This window comes from Ooceraea biroi, chromosome 1 (assembly GCF_003672135.1).
Source record: "Ooceraea biroi isolate clonal line C1 chromosome 1, Obir_v5.4, whole genome shotgun sequence".
In the NCBI taxonomy this organism is placed as follows: Eukaryota; Metazoa; Arthropoda; class Insecta; order Hymenoptera; family Formicidae; genus Ooceraea; species Ooceraea biroi.
The window spans coordinates 1490126-1511213 of NC_039506.1; the positions used below are offsets into that span (position 1 = coordinate 1490126).

At 38.1% G+C, this 21088-nt stretch overlaps 3 protein-coding genes and 1 pseudogene across 9 annotated transcripts in view; 2 read left to right on the plus strand and 2 right to left on the minus strand.

Moving 5' to 3' along the window:
• Window positions 1-13: 13 nt before the first annotated feature.
• Window positions 14-8258, plus strand: LOC105280242 (RNA-binding protein 1). Of its 6 annotated transcripts, XM_011340584.3 has the most exons (6): window positions 14-146; window positions 1184-1399; window positions 1866-1958; window positions 3190-3237; window positions 7033-7119; window positions 7494-8257. In XM_011340584.3, exons 2-6 carry the CDS (start codon window positions 1191-1193, stop codon window positions 7495-7497), a joined length of 441 nt encoding a protein of 146 aa, XP_011338886.1. In that variant the 5' UTR covers window positions 14-146; window positions 1184-1190; the 3' UTR covers window positions 7498-8257. The 6 variants fall into 6 exon arrangements, with proteins under 6 accessions (XP_011338886.1, XP_026830228.1, XP_026830215.1 ...); XM_026974427.1 differs by lacking the exon at window positions 3190-3237 and having other exon boundaries at window positions 7494-8258; XM_026974414.1 differs by having other exon boundaries at window positions 7033-8257.
• Window positions 5191-6020, plus strand: LOC113563153 (annotated as a pseudogene).
• Window positions 6746-11912, minus strand: LOC105280239 (SET and MYND domain-containing protein 4). Its single transcript, XM_011340581.3, has 7 exons — window positions 11427-11912; window positions 10675-11233; window positions 10228-10550; window positions 9851-10059; window positions 9607-9731; window positions 9141-9350; window positions 6746-8876 (listed from the first exon to the last, which is right to left on the minus strand). Exons 1-7 carry the CDS (start codon window positions 11734-11736, stop codon window positions 8555-8557), a joined length of 2058 nt encoding a protein of 685 aa, XP_011338883.1. The 5' UTR covers window positions 11737-11912; the 3' UTR covers window positions 6746-8554.
• A 640-nt stretch (window positions 11913-12552) lies between these two features.
• The window catches only part of LOC105280238 (aquaporin AQPAn.G), a 29357-nt gene continuing 20821 nt past the window's right edge, over window positions 12553-21088 (minus strand). For both annotated transcript variants that reach the window (XM_011340579.3, XM_026974406.1), the window contains 2 exons: window positions 14497-14640; window positions 12553-13825 (listed from right to left, as the gene is read on the minus strand). In XM_011340579.3, coding sequence (XP_011338881.1) covers window positions 13427-13825; window positions 14497-14640 — 543 coding nt within the window. In that variant the 3' untranslated portion in view covers window positions 12553-13426. The remainder of the gene's footprint in view (window positions 13826-14496; window positions 14641-21088) is intronic.

Below are 21088 nucleotides of genomic sequence, written 5' to 3' on the forward strand. Positions count from 1 at the left end.
CAAATCGAAGGAGAGAGGGCTGTGAAATCGTTCGTTCAAGACCTACTCGACGCCATTTTGTAGCATTTCTACGTACGTTGTGGGGCAGGACGGACGTGTGTTCCGCCAGCACTTGTACCGATTCTTCAACAGCGACTCATTCGCGGGTAAGCAATCGTCATTCAATCGGCAAATCGAGGTATACGATATCTCTAGGTTAGGTTGACTCGTTTAGCGGCAAGAAAACATTTTTGGAAGCGAAAAGATTCGTGAAATTTCCTCGGCGTCGCTTCGTCTCGGCCGAAGCAATGAATTGGTATCGTGGTTGATCAAACTAAACGGTGAGAAAGGAACGGCGGGAAGGAAGTCCAATGTTCAAATTAAAGACGTAATTTCGAGCAGCTCGTATATCGCTCGCTATTTTCTCTGAGAGATTATTAAGTAGCGAGATAAAAAATGAAAAAAGTGAGGGAAATTTGTCGGCAAAGCGGACAACATGGCGCTCCGGTCTTGAGAATAATTGATGAATTTCGGTGCGATTGCGCGGCTTTCAATTGATTGAACGGAAGGGGCGATTGGTTTTTTCTGCATTGCTGCAGTGCTGCACACTCGTCGCATCTGTTGCAAGTTTAGTTGTATATGATAAATAAAGAGTAAGTTGTTATTTCTAAAGCGTTTCGGTTGTATTAGTAATTATATTTTAATGGACGCTCCGAATTGCAAATTTAAGTCGCAATTTCCAAGATGGAGCATTAACACGTTGTGAATAGTCATCCTTGTATCTTACCAACATAACCATTAAATTTGAATTATTTGAATGATAGTTTATTTCATTTCTTATGTGGGGTTATTTAGATATTAGATATAGTACTTATTACATATTTATAATTAGTTAACATACCTAATTTTATTTTATTACTCCATGCATCTTGAGAAATATTTGTTTACATAATACTTGTGTGTAATATCAAGTGCTTGCAAAAGTTCATGATGCCACAATTTATCTACTATTGTCCAACTATTGGAAAGAAATGTCCGAAAGATGGCAAAAGGTTATTGAATGGCCATACTTGTAATACTTTGATTAAAATATTATATGTCAGCTTGTTATTAATAAATAAAAGTAGCTTTTTATCATAGAAACTTTTGTAAGGACCTTCATGTGTCGCATAGTAGAGTCCTAAGTGTTTTATTGTATTTTCAGGCAAAAGATGTCACGCTACCGTGAGTGGGATTTATCGTGTAAGGTTTATGTTGGCAATCTGGGTAGCAGTGCTAGCAAACATGAAATTGAAAGTGCATTCAGCAAATATGGTCCACTGAGGAACGTATGGGTAGCAAGAAATCCACCTGGTTTCGCATTTGTGGAATTTGAAGATCCACGAGATGCTGAAGATGCAGTAAGAGGATTAGATGGAACGTGAGTTTAAACAGTTTGTGATAATATAATCCATAGATAATTTATGTATATTTATAATACATACAATATTAAATTGATTATTAACACATTCATTGCCATATTATATATGCGTAATTTAGTTAAATCTCCATTCAAGGCAGCATTCCGTTCAATCTAGATTATGAAAATTCACCCGAATAACAACACCCATATGATCCTTTCTATTATTATTAAACAGTATCCTTTAAATCCAAGTATCTCTGTGTTACATTATTCACAGGTTTTAACACATTTTTATTGCATATCGGTTACCGTGTAAACGGAAAGCTTAGTAACGATTCGATCGGTAACTGTCATGGCAGTGATTGATAAAGGACGATAAAATAGAAATTACTACAATATTTCTGTTGGCTCTTGTTTTGCTCTCTCAACGTTTCATTTTCTGAATGATAAGAATATATAAACGTATTTTGTTTTCATCTTCCAGACGTTGCTGTGGAACTAGAGTAAGAGTAGAAATGTCATCCGGAAGAAGCCGACGCGGTGGTGGTGGCCGTAGACCTGGCCCAAGATATTCAAGGTAAGAAAGTCGGTGGCATTCAATAACAAGCTGCAATTTTACAGCGAAAAAGCGTTAGAGCTACGACAGAGGCGCCTCTCGCTAACGTAGGTATTTGTGGTAAAGAGTCTACTCCTTATTTTGAGTGTAATAGAGCGCTCTTGTTCTCGTTTGCTCAGGAAAGCAAACGACGGATTTTTTGTTAGTCAACACCTTCGTGCGTACCATCATCGTCGCGAGTTCCGCGATATATATATATTTTCTTTCTTATGTCTCTCTTATGTATATGCAGGAATGCCATTCATAGGATATTCATAGAAAATATATTTAGTTCACGTATTTATGTGTCGCATACTTTTATCTCTTCTCATTGTTGCCGTGCGTCTGGCTAATTCTCCTTCTCGTTCACGATGCGAGATACGAAGTTGTACCGCACGATGCTCTTCGTACAGAGATTATGCCGCCCTAGATATTAAGTCTGCATGAATAATGGTGGAAGGTGAATTGTGGAGATTAGCCAGAGAGTTGTCAAGTCCGCATTGCATGTTTGAATCGCGCGGACAAGGAAAAATCGGACCGCAGAATTTGATTCCGACGTGCTGAGGCAGAGAACGGAGCGGAACGATTTAATCCCATCAATTATTATATCCCCTCTTTGCCTTCTTTTCCTCTTAATTGATTAACGATCATCAAATGCATCCAGATTTGGGAAGGATATTACTTTTTTTTTACTTTAGTCGTTTTACGTAAAATGTAATCTCTTTCTTTAACTTCTTTATAATGTCTCAGCACGACGGAAACACCTTGGTAACGATTTCTTAACGGGTGCCACTTAACATTCATTATTCTTTCATCTTCTCTTCACTCTGTGTCTCTCTCTCTCTCTCTCTCTCCCATTGTATTCCTCTCGTGCATATGCTTTAGCAAACAATCGGACTTACTATCCATTTTCTCCTTCTTTTTTTTTCTTATTTTTACAAATTTGTAGGTCCAGGTCGCGCAGTTCTCATAGGAAATCTCTGGGTCGTTACCCGAGGTAAGATTTCCTTTTAGTCTCCCAAAACTGTTTCTCCTCAAAAAGATCCATCTCGCCTCGTTTTATATCTTTCTATCTATCCCCCCTGCTGTCCAAGTTAAAACCAGAATTTTCAGGTGCGATTAAGACGAACGAAAATCTCTCAATATGTGACGTGAGGCTGTCACCTACAAAACATTTGGCAGACCTACATTAGTTCTTCTTAATATTTTGTAGATCCTGTTCAAGAAGCCCAAGGAGATCATCGGTCAGCAAATATTCCAGGTAATTAATTCCATTTGTTACGCTGCTTAATCATTTTCCGTACTTCGCTTCGGGAAAGTTTTCAGGACCTACTGTTCTGGTGAAACGAGATGGCAATCAGTAGGTATATACATATATATCCTGCGAGCTTGCACATTTGTGGTAGAATATACATACATATATATATATTGCACGCATTATCATGAGAAATATGGTAGTCGTTACAAGTATTCTTAAAGGCGTCTGGAGAATGATGACGGAAGTGAACTCTACTCTATTGATTGAGTTTTATAAAAAAGTTAATATTTTCTTCTTATCCAGTTTAATAAAATTTTTCTGCAGTTTGTTTCACTAATTGAATTTAATTGAATTATTGTTCTGTCATTGTTCTCTCTATAAGCGGTTGAAATTTATAATTGGAAAACTGAGACATCTCAGATCTCGGGCAATGAAAAGAAAAAGTAGCGCTTGATCGGCAAAATTAGAGGGAAAGGACGGGACTAAATAAACTGTGCGATGGATAGACAAGAACAAAGAGGAATTTCAAGTAACGCGATGTAACGATCAAATTCGAGGATTTTAGAAATGCGTGACGTCAGCGCTCGCGATGGTTTCGCGACAGGTAGAACTGACAATGAACGACTTTCATGTGTAAAATCGATCGCTATCGAAATTGTTCTTTTAAGTTTTTCAAAGTAAGGAATATTTTCGGTATCTAAAGTCGGGAATAGCAGAGAGAATATGTAAAAATAGATATACTGCACATTTGAAGAATTGAAATTGAAAATAAATTTATATCTTTTTTAATAATAGCAACGATGTAGATAATATTTTTCAGATTGAATTTAATGTGTGATATTTTATAATAGAGTATATAGATAGATGTGATGGAATGATACTTTGATTTAATACATTTCATTAATAATTAATATAGAAAGAAGTTCTATTTCTAGTTAATGTGATAAAAAGATCATGTAAAAAATGTTGCTCTATGTTATATTCTTTAATTATTATGAGCAATATAAGTAATAATAAATTTAATAAGTATATTAAAAATCCAAATTTCATATGGATATAACATACTCTTCTGTGATTAGGACTTTTGATACCGAAAGACGTTAAAGGCGAATGGGCGAATAAGTTAAACATTCGTGCTTTTATCACTTCTCGTCGTACATCAATTTGTAAATTCAATTGTTAATTTTCTAAAATTAAAATTTTCTTGTTTCCTAGCAGAATATTAAAATATTTATACGTCTAAGTAGTAATATTCCGTAAATAATTTTTACGAGACCAAATGATAATTCGAATCATAAATTAATGTTAGATAAAAGTATCAATATATGCTTGGTACATTTTGACGAGAACGTGATATGTACAGAAGCGATATACATTCATCACATATAGATTTTAACCGAGCTCAGCACGAGGCACAGAAAGGTCCTCTTTTTTTTTTCTTTTTTTTTTCTACGCATTCGAGTGGGCAGTCTAGGATAAACGAGAATGGAAAAATCAATTGTTGCAAACGGCGAAAAGCGAGCGCGCGTGCAATTATCATCTTTCTCTCTTTTTCCGAGATTACAAAAGTTTGAAAGACGAAAGAAAAAGAAAAGATTCGCGATTAATAGTGGCCAGGAGTATGATAACTTTGATGATTATATTGCTAAAACTGACGTTTGCAGATTCTACCAGCGTCAGCTCCTAGCTCTGCTCGTCTCCCCGCCACTACTACTACTACTGCTACTACTACTACTACTACTACTACTACAGCCACCGTGAAAAAGCGTATATTACATATACGCGAAAAAAGCAAATCGTCAATCTCGCAATCGTCGTCAATCGAACAAACAAAAAAATATATATGCCTGCCTGCCCACTAACTTCCCAACCAACCAAGTCACCATCAGTCACCACCAAGTCACCGAGTATATAGGAAGCCGTCCGTACGTCCGTCACGTCACGTCGCCCGTCGATATGTTGTGCGTTGTGGTGTTGCGACGCACACACAGCACACAACGGCGCAACAACCGAAACAACAGTTTGCGTGCGCCGTCGTCGCTGCCGGAGTACCGCCAGTGCCGAGAATGCCACCTTCGAAAAGAAAAAAAAACTTTGTCTCTTTCGTTGCTGTCCCCCCGTCCGTCGTTGCACCGCAAAAAACTGTCTTGAGCAAAAATAAGCGTCCGCCGATCTGCTATGAGACTCTCCCCTTCGATCACTACTACTACTACTACTACTCTTCCACCACCACCACCACCACCACCACCAACCATCACCAACCACCAACCGACCAACCGGGTGTTGTGATCTACCACCTTCTTCAACTCTTCGTCTCAGCTTTAGCCCGGGGGACGGTGGCACTGATCGAGTTAATTCAACCGCCAAAAAATTCGCCACCGTGAGAAAAACGCCACCCACAACCGGCTGCCGTCGCCATCTTGAACAAATATATATATATATATATATTGTATATATATGTCGCGATGCCAAAAATAATGTTAAATCGTCCACACAGTAATTCCATTCATCGACGCGTCTCCATTCGACTGCGAACGACTCGTCTTCTCGACTGTTCGTCGTTTTGAGACCGACGTTTCTACTCTACTACTACCGCGCTACTGCTACCATTAGTACTACCGCTACTGCTACTACTAGTACTACCACTACTACTACTACCACTACTGCTACTGCTATTATTCATCGACCTAAAGACGTGTGTTTAGCCACGACAACAACTGAGCGCGAGAGTTGCCGCCGAGAAATCTTCTCGACCTCCGACTACTCGAACGAGCGCAAAAAAAAAAGCGAAACGATCACCACCTACTACACACCATCCCACCACCACCCACCAACCAACCAACTACCATCACCAACCACCACTACATGTTCACAGTTATCTGGTATTTCACCAATTTTCAAAGATTTTTTATCTCTATCTCTCTATTTCTATTTTTCTTCTTTTCCTTTTTTTTCTTTATATTTATCTTTCCTTGTTTTTTGGATTTGTTGTTATCTCTCGGCTGGAAGTTTTATCTGATTCGATTAAGAATTGATGTAATTTATCAATATCACGTAAGCAAAGGCTTTGAATCGAGTTTTTAAGTAGAATAGATTATACAGTTAATTGAATCAGAGAATTTCCAGTCGACGACACACATAATATAAATGTAAATTGATATACATCGAGATGTAACATTTACTGATAAAGAATTTGATGATTTGTCTTTACTAAAGTTAATCCTCTACTTTCTTTAATTGATTTCACATTCGATTGGTGAGCCGTCATTTTGTATTAATCATATCTAACTGTATAATTTTTATATATCACCTTCTAGGCAAAACATAGGCATTAAATAATCCTAATTCTCTTACAGTTGCCTTGCGATGATTTTTCATATCTGTGTTTTATCACGCCACTCCGCTCCGTTTCAAACAAGATATGTCACTTTTTAATCAAAAATTAGCTATTAAATAATTGTTTATTTTCAAAACAATTATACTAAATAAGTTTGTTAGTAAATTTATTAGGTTTTTTTTTTATTAGTAACACTCAATGAACGTAACCATTCACTTAATAGATATTATTAGCTTCAGCAATTGCACTTTAATATTTGTAAGATAAATTCGGTATCTTTTACTTAGTCAATTTAAAAGTTGGTGATATAATATGCCAAGAAAGAGATAGTATTTGTAATTAATATTATTTAATACTTATTTAATAATGACGAATAGTGACAGAGCGGAGTAGCGCGCTCTAATAATCTCACTTTCCATCTCGAAATGAGAATGATACCAAAACTGCTTTTAATCTTTTAGGTCGAGATCTCGCAGCCCTCGCAGAAGATCTTTGACTAGAAGTCGCAGCCGTGATCGCCGTTCTCGTTCGGATTCCCGTGACAGACGGTATTGATATATTAACCCCGCTACTTAAAAAAAAAAAAACAAAAAAAAAACAGAAAAAACCTTTTGAGTAAAAATCAAAAACAAAAAATCGAAACTGTCAAGAAACATTAATGTAAGAGAAAACGTAAATACAATAACGTGCAACACTCGATCCTGCCTCCAAGGGGAGAAGAACTTTTATGTAAAATTGGCGTAAATTGGATAAATAAAAAGAAAAAATCTGCCATATAAATATACAGCGACAATTCCATTCGCGCGTCTTGATTAAAAATTTATCGCGAAGGATGCAACGTCCTCTCTCGCGATAAGAGAAATAAAAAAAAAAAAAGAAAATTAAGAGACACTTTGCTAAGCTATTCTTTATCTAATTCCAGTTAGGTGCTAAAACTGAAATTGAAGAGAAAGAGAGAGAGAGAGAGAGAGAGAGAAAGAAAAAGAAAGAAAGAAAAATAATGGACTGATTTAACATGCCGGACAGAAGAAAAAGAAAAATGAGAGAAAAAAAGCGAAAGACAAATTTTGTATGTACATAATAAAAATCGATGGTTCGACCATACACACGTACACGTATATACCCTCGCGTTTGTGGAACTATGAGCGACTACAATGAGAGATCTACGAAAAAACGAAACGAAAGACCTTTTGTGAATTATGTGAATTTGTTGTTTTAAGTTACATTCTTGTTTTATTCACAAGCATGATATGTGCACATGTTAGTTATGCTATTGTACATTATGATACAGCTTACAAACGCACACATATGTGTGTGTGCGTATGTCAAATTAATTGCGTTACACTCGTGAACCCACAAATATCCATTCGACAATTGTTTCTGAGATACCATATTATTTTTATGACTAATTATTGGTTAAGAAGAATTATTAGTGGTGAAGATTGAGAAATAAGGAGGGAGTATTGGTTTTTTTTGACAAATGTATATTCAACATTTTGTACTTTTATTTGACGCCTATGGCACGACAAGTAAATCAGTAAATGTCATGTTAATGCAAGATGCAAAGCCCGGGGCGGATAACTTTCCTCTGTATTCTGCGAGTGCAAACGAGAGAATCATGATTCTCCGTTTTCTTCACTTCAATAACAGATATAATACCAGTGAATATCAATAAATAATATAAACATATTTCTTGTATTTTTTCTTTATATTAAACGCTTGAGAAAAATACTGATGCATGTTTATGCATTTCTGATGTAAAATTCTGCGTAATCAATGAAAGTGATCCGTTTAAATTTAAACTTGATTTAAACAGTAAATAAAATATTACTTATTAAAAATAATAAGAGCAAAAATTGATATTTCCAATACTCTGGAAAATATCTGCAGTAGGTCAGAAATTATGCTCTGGACGGAAATTTGAATTTGAATTTTTATAGTTTTGCGATGAAGAAGAAACTTTTCAATAATTTTGTAATTATATCAAGTACTAGCTCTGTTGCCTAGAGCGAGAGCGCAAAGTCTGACCCCCTGTTGACAGAGATGATAGTCTCTGATGGGCAATGCTAGAGTCTCATCCAGTAATTTTAAGATTTCCAGGTAAGCCTTTAGCGCCTGCTCGTTTCGGTCTTGTTCAAGATTCGTTGAGGCAATTCTGAAGAGCGCGTCTGTATCTTGCAAAGTCTTCAGACCCTTCAGAATGTTTGTGCTCTTGTTGCATTTAGCGCAACAGACCATGAATTCATTTGTGTCGCTTCTAACCAGCAAAACATTACCACAAGACGGCCCAGTATCGCATTTAAATCTGGAAAACATAAAACAATAATGATTAATAATATTATATATTTGGAATAAATTTCCATCCAATAGTTAATTTAAATTTATGTTTCAAAACACTTAGATTCATACAAATTGTTGTTTATTTAAGTAAATTAAAATAATATATTCCTTTTATATTAATCAAAATTCTTGTTGGTAGTTATTAATTTCACAATCGAAAATTTCAACAAATTTTAATTACTATAATTTATTGCTATAATTAGTAAAATATAATTCGATCAGATGGCACCTGAGTACTGTTGGATCCAAGTCCTCGAGAAGCGGCCAATGCCCGGAGCATGCTTCACAATTGCAATCGAACCAATATTGCACCCGTAATCTTCTCTTGCGATCATTTTCGGGCATGGTTGTGAAAATGGGACCATAATTTTCAGAGATCTCCTCACTTGTGTTAATCGTGCGAATAGCACGAACGATCATGGTAGTGCCAATAAAATACCTAGAAATCGATATTTTGTTGTTGCAATTATAAAAAGAGTACATGTATAAAATCTCTTCAGTCAAACATTGATGTTAAAATTAGGTTAGATATGTGATAAAAAAATTAATACGTGCATTAACAATATTTAATGATTTAAAAGAATGATATACATATACATATACATATAATCACATGTTAATTAAGTTGGAATTAATGAAAGTAACTTGCATAAATAATGGTTAAATTGTAAGTATATGCTGTGTTATTTATTTACCGTACTACGCCAGGATTGCAAGAGTGATTTAACATTGCTACTGTAGGATAAACACCACCGCCTATGAATATACTTTTAGCCTTGGCGAGTGTCGTTTCCCCTTTTGGTTTCACCAGTTCTGAAATCTAAAAAGCAGGCTTTTACGAACTACAAACTTATATAAATAAGATAAAATGATATTTTATTTAGCAACATAATTTTGTGGTAATATATATAGTTTATAGTAATTATTGTATTGGGCTACCTCGTGCGTGTTGAATTGAAGCAATTGCAAATTATGTAACAGCAAACCCGCGATGAACAATTCCTCGTCGGACAGCTTGCTGTCCGCAGAATCGGCGGTTTTTACGTTTTCCGGTAAGTATTCGCTGGTTTTCAAGAGTCTGAACAGCCATGCCGCCATGTAAGCCCTGTGAAAAATGTCCTCGGGCAATCTCTTGTCCTCGTGGGTAACTGTTCAGATTAAAAAAAGTGCCGATGTCAGATCAAAAGATAGAAAACAATTTATCAAGAAAACAAATCAATATACAATGAAATGTTTAATCCTTTTATCTATAAATGGATAAAAATCATTGTTATGCAGCTAATTAAAATATTATTTTCACGCTATTAATTAATTACTTAGATTGTAGAAAGTCATATAATCGTCCCCTCGATACGGATTCCCCGCGGTGATGTTCGTTGCACTTCCGGAATCCTTGATTCGTTCCTTCAACTCGAGAACTTGCTCGTAAGGTTTCTGCACGATCGCTCGTAATGCCAAGAAGCACGTGACCGAAGCTTTCGAGTGCCACAGGATCGGCAGCAGCTTGCACTCCCGCAGATGCACTTGAGCGTCTACATCTCTGCAATGACGACTGCAATACGCGACGCAGCTGCAGGTGCGACAGGCCGCCGAAATCGGCACGAGTATCCTCACGAAGCACAGGTGACAATGTGTGAGCCTAAACAACAAATGCGTTTTAATTCCTTTTGTTATAATACTAAAATGCGAAATGCCTACTTGAAAGAAGAGAAAAGCGTAATAATCAAAAAAATATAAAGGAATTGTTTGTTCAAGCGATTCACCTGTTCTCCGCCAAGAGAGACGCGCAATGAGGTCTTTCCGCGATCACGATCTCACCGGGTGCTATCTCCCTGGTCGCCACGGCGTGCCTACCCACGTCTCCTCCCTCGTTCCTGATCTCGATCGACCTGCTGCAAGCGGGATACAGAGGGTTCCTCTTCCTCTCGGGGAAGAACCACCTGCCGTGGTTCTCTTCAGAACGCGGATTGGACTTTTGCTTGACGTTAACCTGCGGTTGATTCTTCGAGGCGGCTTCGTTTAAGAGCCGCTTGCCCTTGTCCATCACCGCGAGCATCACCCTGATGTCCGCCTCGAACTTCCGTTTGCGTTCCGACGGTATCTTGGCATCGTCCAGGGCCCGAAGAGCACGCCTAAACGCCTCAACCGCATCGTCGTGCCTCTTTAGGCTCAACAAACATCTGGCTCGTCGTTCTTCAAGTTTGTACAGGAGATTATGCGGATAACCGAGCCGCAAGGCTTCCTCGATGTCTCCCAATGCGTGCTCGTGATGCTCCAAGTGATACAGAGCGGCCGAGCGATTTGCGAGGATGATGCTTAATTCTAAAGATTAGATTTGCATAATTATGTGCCATGTAAATTATTAATAATCATTGAAGAACGATAATATAAAATGATCAAGTGAAGTACGAAATTATCGAGAAACAAAGATGTATCATCCCGTAAGAGTTGTAGTAACATTTTGTAACAATTGTAGACATATTTTATTAATTAAAGACATGATGCGTGCGTCTACCTGTTGATGGTGCTAGAAGAACTGCATTCGAATATGTTGCCAAGGCTTTCGCGAATTCGCCGCGACCAAATAATTTGTTACCGGCATCTTTTAGCTGAATAGCACCATTGCTATCTTTGACCATTGATTTCTCTATCCCCAAAGGTAGCCGATGAGCCTCGGAGTAACTCAGAATGAAAGCTGCTCTCTCACCGTTCGATTCGAAGGTGGCGAATTTCTTGAAGTCTCGTGGATGGATCGCTTTTCGCACGGCCAGCAAATTCGAACGGAAAAAACCACCGATTTCTGGTCCCGACTCATTTTCCGACATTGTTTTCTTTAGGTTTTTTTAAGTTCCTAACGTTAGCACGTAACAGCAATTAAGAAGAGCAATTAAAAACAGAATATCATTTGTAAAAAAGAAGAAATTAAAGAATTGGTTTATTTAATAAATCATTGAATTTATTGAATACAAATTAAGAGAGAATATATTATTATATTTATATAACGTTCATTTGTTTGTATTAAATAATATATAGACACAGTTTAAGAAACATTTTTTGAAATTATTAATTAAAAGTACATTCTCTGGTAATAATTAGTAGCGAAAGTTGTTTAGCAGTAGGTAATATTTATTGTCTTCTTTTTCGATCGATCATTCTTTATTCACATCTTGCAATTAATTTTATAATTCTCCTCTCAATAAAATCACTATATGTATAGAATTATTTTTTAATAATCCAAAGTTAATTAGTAGACAAAGGAAATTAGAAACTATATTTTTGCGGAACCGTCGTCAGTGGATAACTCGGATATACTGACTTCTAGCGGTGCGTCTAACGAGAGTTATACGCGACTATTTCGGCGTGCACTATTTTAAGATCGTCGATTTTAGTACGGGAGTACTCTGCAATAGAAGATGGCAACAAGCGATATTTCGAATACTATGAATGACAATATAATTCTACCGATACTCAAATTAGAAAAATTAACTCAGTCGTCGTTATACACATTAATTTTTTCAGTTTACGTGTAATATACATTCTTTGCATAAATCGCATTATTATTATGAGGAGGAATACAGGAGCAAGAATTACAAAAAATAAGAATTTATACATAAATTTCTACCAACGGCAAAAGAATATATACTTGTTAATATTTTTATTCGTATCCGATGTGCGCTATAAACTAATTAAATTCTAAGCTACAACTAGGCAATACTAGATCGGTGGACAATACGTTCGATTCGATTCCTTGCTACCAACTAGTTATTTAAGTACACTATATACAAAACTCGCAGATTGTACAAAATAGTGGATGTAGAATTTATAGAAGACGGGGATATACCGGTCGGGATAATGATCTTGAATTACACAATACCGATGTTACGATGAAATAGCACTGTTAGATGAAGATAACTGGAGAAGAAACTCTTCTTTTGTTTTTCTTTTCCGCATTAGAAAAAAAGACTTAACTTGTAATTATTTGAGGTAAAAAAAGAATCTCTTTGAGAAAGGATATCGATTTGACCATTAATAATCGATAATGTTAAACACTGTGTAATATTATATACTTCCCTTACTTAATATATTATTATACTATAATTCTTTAGTATGCGCGTATATTAATATTATACGATAACATTGATACATATTGTTTCTGCTTCTTAATTTCTTCGGTCTTTTCCGATCAAATACGATTGATTGAAAAAGACTCTCTTTAAATGTTAAGAATAAAAAATTGAACGATATATTTTAACAGCGATAGTACAGAAAAAACTATTGCTTGCATGTAAATTTTTCAACAGTTTTACTTAAAGAGAAACGTATTTCCTATAAAAAGTTGTGGTATACGTAAATTGTAATAATTTTGTTAAACGTCACGGAAAATCACGAAACAATCTCGCAGTCATCAAATCATTATCATCCTCCGAATTTTACCTCTTTATTTACACTCGGGAGACTTTCGGTCTCACGGAATTGTTATTAAAATTCATCTCGCGTTCAGGTCCGAACGGATCTTCAAAAATCGTACGAGCCTTCATCGTCCTCCCTATTAGGCCTTAGGCCCATTCTGTACACTCCGCCGGCAACGCAACCGCCAATGAGAGGTCCCACCCAATAAACCCACATGTGCTGATAGTCGTTCTGCACCACAGCAGGGCCCAAAGTTCTAGCGGGGTTCATGCTACTGCCGGTGATGGGCACCGCCGCCATGTGAGCCACCGAGATCGTCAAACCAATCGCCAGCGGGGCCCAACCCTTCGTGTCGGTCCTCTTGGAGTCCGTGACCGCATGCACCACCAATACCAGCAAAAATGTAATGATAGCCTCCATTACGACACCCTGGCCTACTGACACTTCGGGACCCAACGTTGTGGCGCCCAGTCCCTTGGTGACCTGCGACTGGGGTAACATCAGCTGGACAAAAGGACGATTCGGATTAGATTAGAGAATTTCGCGATCTTGAGGTATTTGAGGTGAGGTATTTTCTATCTATTCTGAGGTCATAGCGTTGTGTAAATTATTCGTAACAAAAAAACACTCAAATTCTTTCTTGACAAGTAATGTTTGATTTATGAATGATTTATTGAATTTCGATATTACTAGTAGATTTTCTTTTATCCCGCTCTCCGATTTAAACTGTGTTAGTAATATTAGGATAAAGATGCGAGATAATTTAAAATTAATTCGAGCCGCGAACGATACGTAGAACAGTATAGTACTACGCACGCACGCACGCATCGGATACGCACGTGCGCCATCATTCTCTCGCGCGTGAGAAGCCAGTTTCTGATGTAACGGGTGTGCGTACGATTGACGATGGGCCCGAGGAGGTGAGGCGGACCTTGACCTTGCTCAACAGCGATTTAATTGATACGGGCAAGACGAGGCACTTTCGGAACTCCGCGCCAAATCGAAATGACAGGCTATCATTGTGATTACGCGTGTAAGGAACGCGTGAGTGCGCTCAAAAACGAATGCGTCGGATTTTACTACGACACGAAACTCTGACTCATTTAAAGTAAATCGCAAATAACTTAAACGATCCAATTTCTTTTATATTACAAAATTCCTTATAGTTTACGCACCTTGAGAACGGCGGATCCCGCGATAGCACCGCAGCATTGGCAGACCATGTAGCTAAGTGCCTTAAGGAAAGTGCAGTTTCCGCTGACCATCAGACCGACTGACACGGCCGGGTTCACGTGACAACCGGAAATCGGTCCCAAAGCCTGAAATTTCGAGATTACAACCAATTATTATAGCAAATATCACCTTAATTGAATATAATTGCAAGATTAGGAAAATTGGCATAATAACTCGCAGTTTTTTTCGATCGATGATCTTATGCTCGGTAAAACCTGGATCGTGAGAAAATTTCTAAAGCCTGTTTCGCAATCGCGTGGTTCCACGCCCGCCGCTGAGATATGAAATCCGTTTCTCGGATTTATCTCGTACGGTTTCTCAACGATCAACGCCGTTGCGTTTTGACAATCCCGCAGCATGTGTGTGTAACGCCTGCTTGTCAATTCTCCTTACGTACGCGGCATATATAATTATATAGAGATCGTACGTGAACGATTCGGAACGATCTCGGACACGTCCGACACGTTCTCGTAGATGGATGAATAACAATCTGTTTACGGTGAATATCATTAAAAGAATATAATATCTTACGGAAGGTATGTGCATAAATATCTATATATATAAAATCCCTATTCTGTCGTTGAATTCATCGGGTACTTCCCGACATGCTAGAAACACCAAATTTCTCATGGTGATAGGGGTTGGTGAACCCCCAGGTAATGGGAAAATTCTTGAAATCTTTCATTTCGGTCCAGGGACTACCTGGCGTAGACAGGCTATTTTACTAGTCACGATATAAACTTGTAAGAAAGTTTAGAATTAAAAATAAATGATTAAAATTAATGATTAAAATTACAAAAAAAAAAAAAAACAATGGAAGAATCGAGAGAGAATTGATGAATAAAAGATAAGTAAATGTTCAACAACGATTAGTGTTCGCGATCCTTAAAAACGCATTCGCAAGTCTAAGATATCTTGATCGTTATGTGTGATTCTTTTAGCCACGACAAGCTTAACGCATTTAGAATGGCCAATATTTGATTTATCATAACGTCGCGTGTTCTCGCTAATCAGCAGCAGATGGTGGTCGCGATAGGCGAACGCAAATCGATCTAATTTGCCTGTGTATTTTCCAAGTCACTAGTAAATCCAACTGCCACCCGGTATTGACGCAGACAATTATAGACGATATAAAACCTAATTATTAAACGTAATTAACTTTTTACATGAATGATCGTCTAATCATTTTATATAAACACACACACACACACACACACACACACACACGTGCGCGCGCGCGCATACCTAAGATTAAGTATATTAGAAGATTAAATCAATTATAATAATAATTAAATATATAATCAATAATATAATAAATTTAATAATAACTAACATATTAATTTCATATAATAACTTTTGTGGGTTGAAAAATTGCTCCATCAATCAATGGAAATTCAATGTCAAATCGACTTATATTTGCGCAATTAGATGCATCTCGATCATGGAATCCGGATTAACTCGGCATGCGAAACGTCGCAGACTTCGCGGCGTCGCCAGACTCGTCCAGATCCGACTCGTGCCTATTGGGTCTGGAACACGACGAGAGCTCGACGCACGCGGCCCAGTTCTCATGCACGCCGGCAAGGTCTCGGTTCGCCGCGGGCGAACGGCATACGTATGCGCCAACCAAGATTACGCAAGTATTCCCTCTCTTTCCTTTTGTCCCTTTATCTTTCATGAACCCCGTCCCCATCAATTCACGTCCGCCAATTCGCGATTTCCGTCGCGAATTCGCACGAAATCGATCGCGCACTTGAATCCCGCATATTGTGCATTATAATACAACAATCGCCAGAAGATAAACGAAGATAAATTGTGTTTGCAGCTAGCCGGAGCTAGAAGGGTCCAAATTTCATTAAATATTTCCGATTTTAATGGTTTTAATGAGAGTTTCTTTAAAAAATTTTCGGATAAAAAATCTCGATAACTGACTCGCAATTTCAGCGGACATGATCAATAATTGAGAGGGGGAGAGATTCTTTTGTACGAGTCTCGGAGGACCGACGAATGACGTGGCCTTGCGGGTTGCCAGGTGAAATGAAAAATCCCCGAGTTGCGCACGGCTTTAATTGACACGTGCCCGCGCGACACACGTCTGTCTGGGCCTCATGAAATATATAAAGCGTGCTCTAAAGGGGAAAGTTATACCACACTTTCCGCGACTCATCGGCCTTGCCTTCGCGCCCGCAACGTTGTTCCGAGAAAAGCAATAAACCGGCCCCCTGATGCCCGCGTGAGATCCTTCGGACGGGCCTTATTTTGGACCTTACTCTGGAACGCCTCGCGCGCCAAAGACTTCTATTTTTAGCTGACTACGAGTGTTCTAAGGCCCGATAAAGTCAGCTCTACACATGACAATACTGGATGTTTTAATTTTTATTTTCGATAGTTTTTACAATATTTCAAGCTGGAAACGTGGCAAGCTCTTTCTTTTTGGGATAATTCAGTCGATTAATGGATCTTCTGCGGACCATTCGATTTCTGTGATGCTTTTAACTTAAAGATCGAGCAGAAAATAAAATTAATTTCCAACATCCGTTCCGGTTTGCTGTAGATCGTACGATCTCAAATTATCCCGCGGTTTCGCACCCTCGGGGCCTTACGACCCATAGCCCGCGGTCATATGCCGCGCATACAGCCCGCGTGCAAAGCGCGCAGGATCGGATTGAAAAGAAACAACATGAAGAAGTTTTGTCAAATATATGATATGTAAATATGCAATAACTAACTCATAAGAAATTCGAAATAATAAAATGATAAAATAATCAACATGATAAATAATTCTCTTCAACCTTAAATAGGTATATCAGTTATATGTTATAGGTACATGTAAAATATAATACTAGAATAAAATAATGAAGTTGAAATAAAGACTCATCACGAACAGGATATGAGCCGAACCTGAGAATGCGCGTTCGTTGCACGCGTGCCACGTTCCTTTTTCGCGCGAATGAGTACACGTGTGATACGCGTTGCTCAAACTTCGTCTCGAATTAGCGGCGATCAGGTGCAAAGAGAAGAATCACGCGCGATGAGTCGTTCTAGAACTCATCCGAGTACGATAGACAAAGTTGATCGCCTTGAATCATTCTTCTGTCTTTTGAGGCATATCATCTTTGTTGTCATACACTGGTGGAGCCGAAGGCTACCAACTTCTTTTTTTCGTTTCGGCAATAAAATCGCAGTAAAACCACAGATTTTCGAAACCACACGCAGCGCGTACAAGATGAGAAAAGCATCCGGTTGCTCGAAAGCCACCGACCTCATTTTATTTTTTAAATGTCTAGCCTTTTGATTGCGCTGACAGCGCAAAATTGTGGCACAACACACAATTGACAGTACCAATGAATGCTAATTTTATGATAATGTAACATGTAATATATCCATCCATATAACATCCGTTGCACATGTGATATTCCGTTTTAAATACTTGAAGAGTCAATAAATTGTTAACTTGCTGAAACCACTTATTTGATATGTTAATATCAAAAGTTGTTGTTTCCCTAGAATCAAAACCATGATAAGTATAATGGAACCTAAGACGGCGACAACAACGAACAATAGCGAAGAAATGAGATTGAGACGTTGAGAAAGTATTTCACGCTAATAACATGAAAAGGATCGAGATCCAGCATTAACGAGATGCGTGCAGCTTGTGACGCAAATTACGTGTCTCTCCTCCTTTTCGAGACGTACCGTCCATCGTCCGTCGACTCGTTCGAGCGTTAAATACGACTGCGCGCGAGCATTAAATAATGGGCTTAAATAATGGGCTTAAATAATGGGCCCCGCCGACGTATTGTCGGTAATTACCATAAGATGTCTGAGCCTGCTGTCCCGTTACAAATTCGTACACGTTGTCAGCAGCGCGAACGCGCAGGATCGGATCCGCAAGATCCTTCGTCTTCTCTCATTGTCATTTATTGTCAAGTTTTCTTATCTTATCAGGTTTATTTAGCTATACGTAATATCCTGTTATAATTAGTATATTTGCTTGCAATTTCTCTCGGAACTCTCTAATCAGTATATAATTAGTAAATAAAAAATGTATATCATCTTAATTATATAATTATTATACAATTATTTGAATATTGTTACAGTTAAATTACGTTGCAATATCACAGATTTATTCGGCTGTATAGAATGCTTTTTTTTTATCTAATGTACCGTAATTAATTAATGTAAAGATACGTATGACAAGTGGATATACTCGAAATCTATCGGTCTAGGACCTTAATCTCTTTTCAGTGCGGGCCTGCGTGTAAAGACATAATTCGGCTGCGTGACACACACGAGCTGCAAGGCGTAGGACAATGATCTTTCGCCTGTGGGCTTGCTTGCGCAACAACGCCATACGAGGGAGCGGCCCCTCTTGGGGCCCGAAAAGGCCCCCAGCAAGATGACTCTAATGTTTGCCGATGGATATGCGGCTTTTACCGCAGGAGCGTACGGCGTGTGATTTTGTCTTAGATAAATCATAGCCTGCATATTTCACGTTCACTCGCATGCTCGACATCAATTTCCAGTTCCCTCCTTTATTACGTCACGCTATATTCTTTTAAACAGCTCTCATCATTTTTTTAATTTTGCATGAAATTGAGAAAAGAAGATTTAAAGATGAACGTATGTGAGATATTTATAATACTAAAATGATATGAAAATTGTTGAGATATTTGTACGTCGTATGTGTAATTTCAAATTCTGATATTATTCTATTAAGACTAATTTTTTATTTTTACTTTTGTAATTTTTACTTTTTATATATCCTTCTCTCTACTTTTCATATACTATAATTCTGGAAATCTGTATTTGCTGACAATCTGTATTGCGCGTCAAGGTTTTGCAAACGTGGGAAAACTTCGTATTACCTAAAAGAGCTGCAGAAAATGACGTCGGCTCTTTAGAACCAGGAGAAAATGAAGTATCGAAATTTAAAAGTGTCGAAAGCCTTGGCCCAGCTCTAAAATCAATATTGGCGCGAACGCACGAGTTTCATGCAAATTCTCCTGAAAGAAAACAATGCGATGCGTAACGGCATGTATTGCACAAAGCTGGCGAGACATAAAACCCCAAGAAAAAGTAGAAATGCAAAGCAACGTGAGTGAGTGGAATAATCAGCTTTCAGCTGAATAATTTATAGTAATTACAAATCGATTAACAAGAGATAATCATTCAAAATCATAAATATAGAACTGTAATTAATCAAATTGTTGTCCAAATCTTGATCCTAGTATGCTTTCTAGAAGAATCATCAAGATATTTCAAATCATTTTACGCATTCATTTTATCCATTAAGAGCGACGAGACGAGCGATCTAAGATAATAGCAAAAGCAATTGATGCTTTTCCGCGTATTTGTTGTAATTCAATTTTGCCATCGTGTGCATTTAATGCATATGGCAGGTGACGTCTCAATTAAATCGGATTAAATCTTTTTTAATCCGAATTTGAATTAACAAACTATTCCTTTAACAAAATAAGATCTACTAAAACTCGCAGACTTTGTAGGGTGAGACTCTGTCGATGTTGCTGCATTCAGTACCTCGAAGAGAACACGTGGTGTATTGAGCGCGTTCCGCTCCGAGGTCGCGTGTGCTTCCAGATCTTCACTCGCGAATATCAATTTGTCTCGGGGCGCTTCTAGAATCTCCTTTCTCGTTTGTCGATGCAACAAGCGATATTTCCCGTCGATTCGAATCGCCCTTGTTGCATCCCGCATTGCGCAAGTCTTGCACTCTTACTCTTCTCGCGTCGCGCGCGATCTCTCGCTCTCGCATGCTAAAAGGGCCCGGCGCATTTGTGTATAATGCGGGGCGAGATGCATGTGATTTGCATTCAGAGCAGGATCGATTGTGACTTTGCACATCAGCGTCTCTCTCTCTTCTTCTTCTTCCTTTCTCTCTTTCTCTTTCTCTTTCTTCCTTCATTGTTATCGTCCGCGTACTTCTTCCATTCTCTTCGCTCTCTCGCTTCAGCCCTCGTTTTCTTCCCTTACGGCTGGGTCCTTTCTTCCATACCTGCATTCTTAATCATACGAAAAAAGGATGACAAGGTACGAGGATGAGGAATGGCCGAATTGCACGAGGTTGTAAATACACGAGAAGCGATTTTAATGATAACGCTTGCGCAAGCTCGCAAACTCCTCTGTTTTGTCCACTCTTTTGTCCTCGGATTCTGCTCTTGCGAGGAGTCCAAGTTCCTTGAACTGGATCAGTATCATTAATCGTCAGATTTTTCAAAAGGAGATTTTAATTCTCTCGCGTAAACACCATTAACAATCACATTTTAAATAAAAATAATTCTTATCAAACTTACAAATGATGCAGAGAGAATCAACGTAAAGTTTAAGAGGATCAACGTAATACACGTTAAGTGCGTGTATGTAGGATGATTTTGAGATGATGAAGGAGAAAAAGATGAATGCCGACGACGCAAGGTTGAACGATTTTAATCGTGGCGAATTGCAGGTTTCGCAAGCTAATGAAAAGTGCGACGTGTATTCGTGCTTTTTCTCGGGCCTGCATCTGGAGAATGC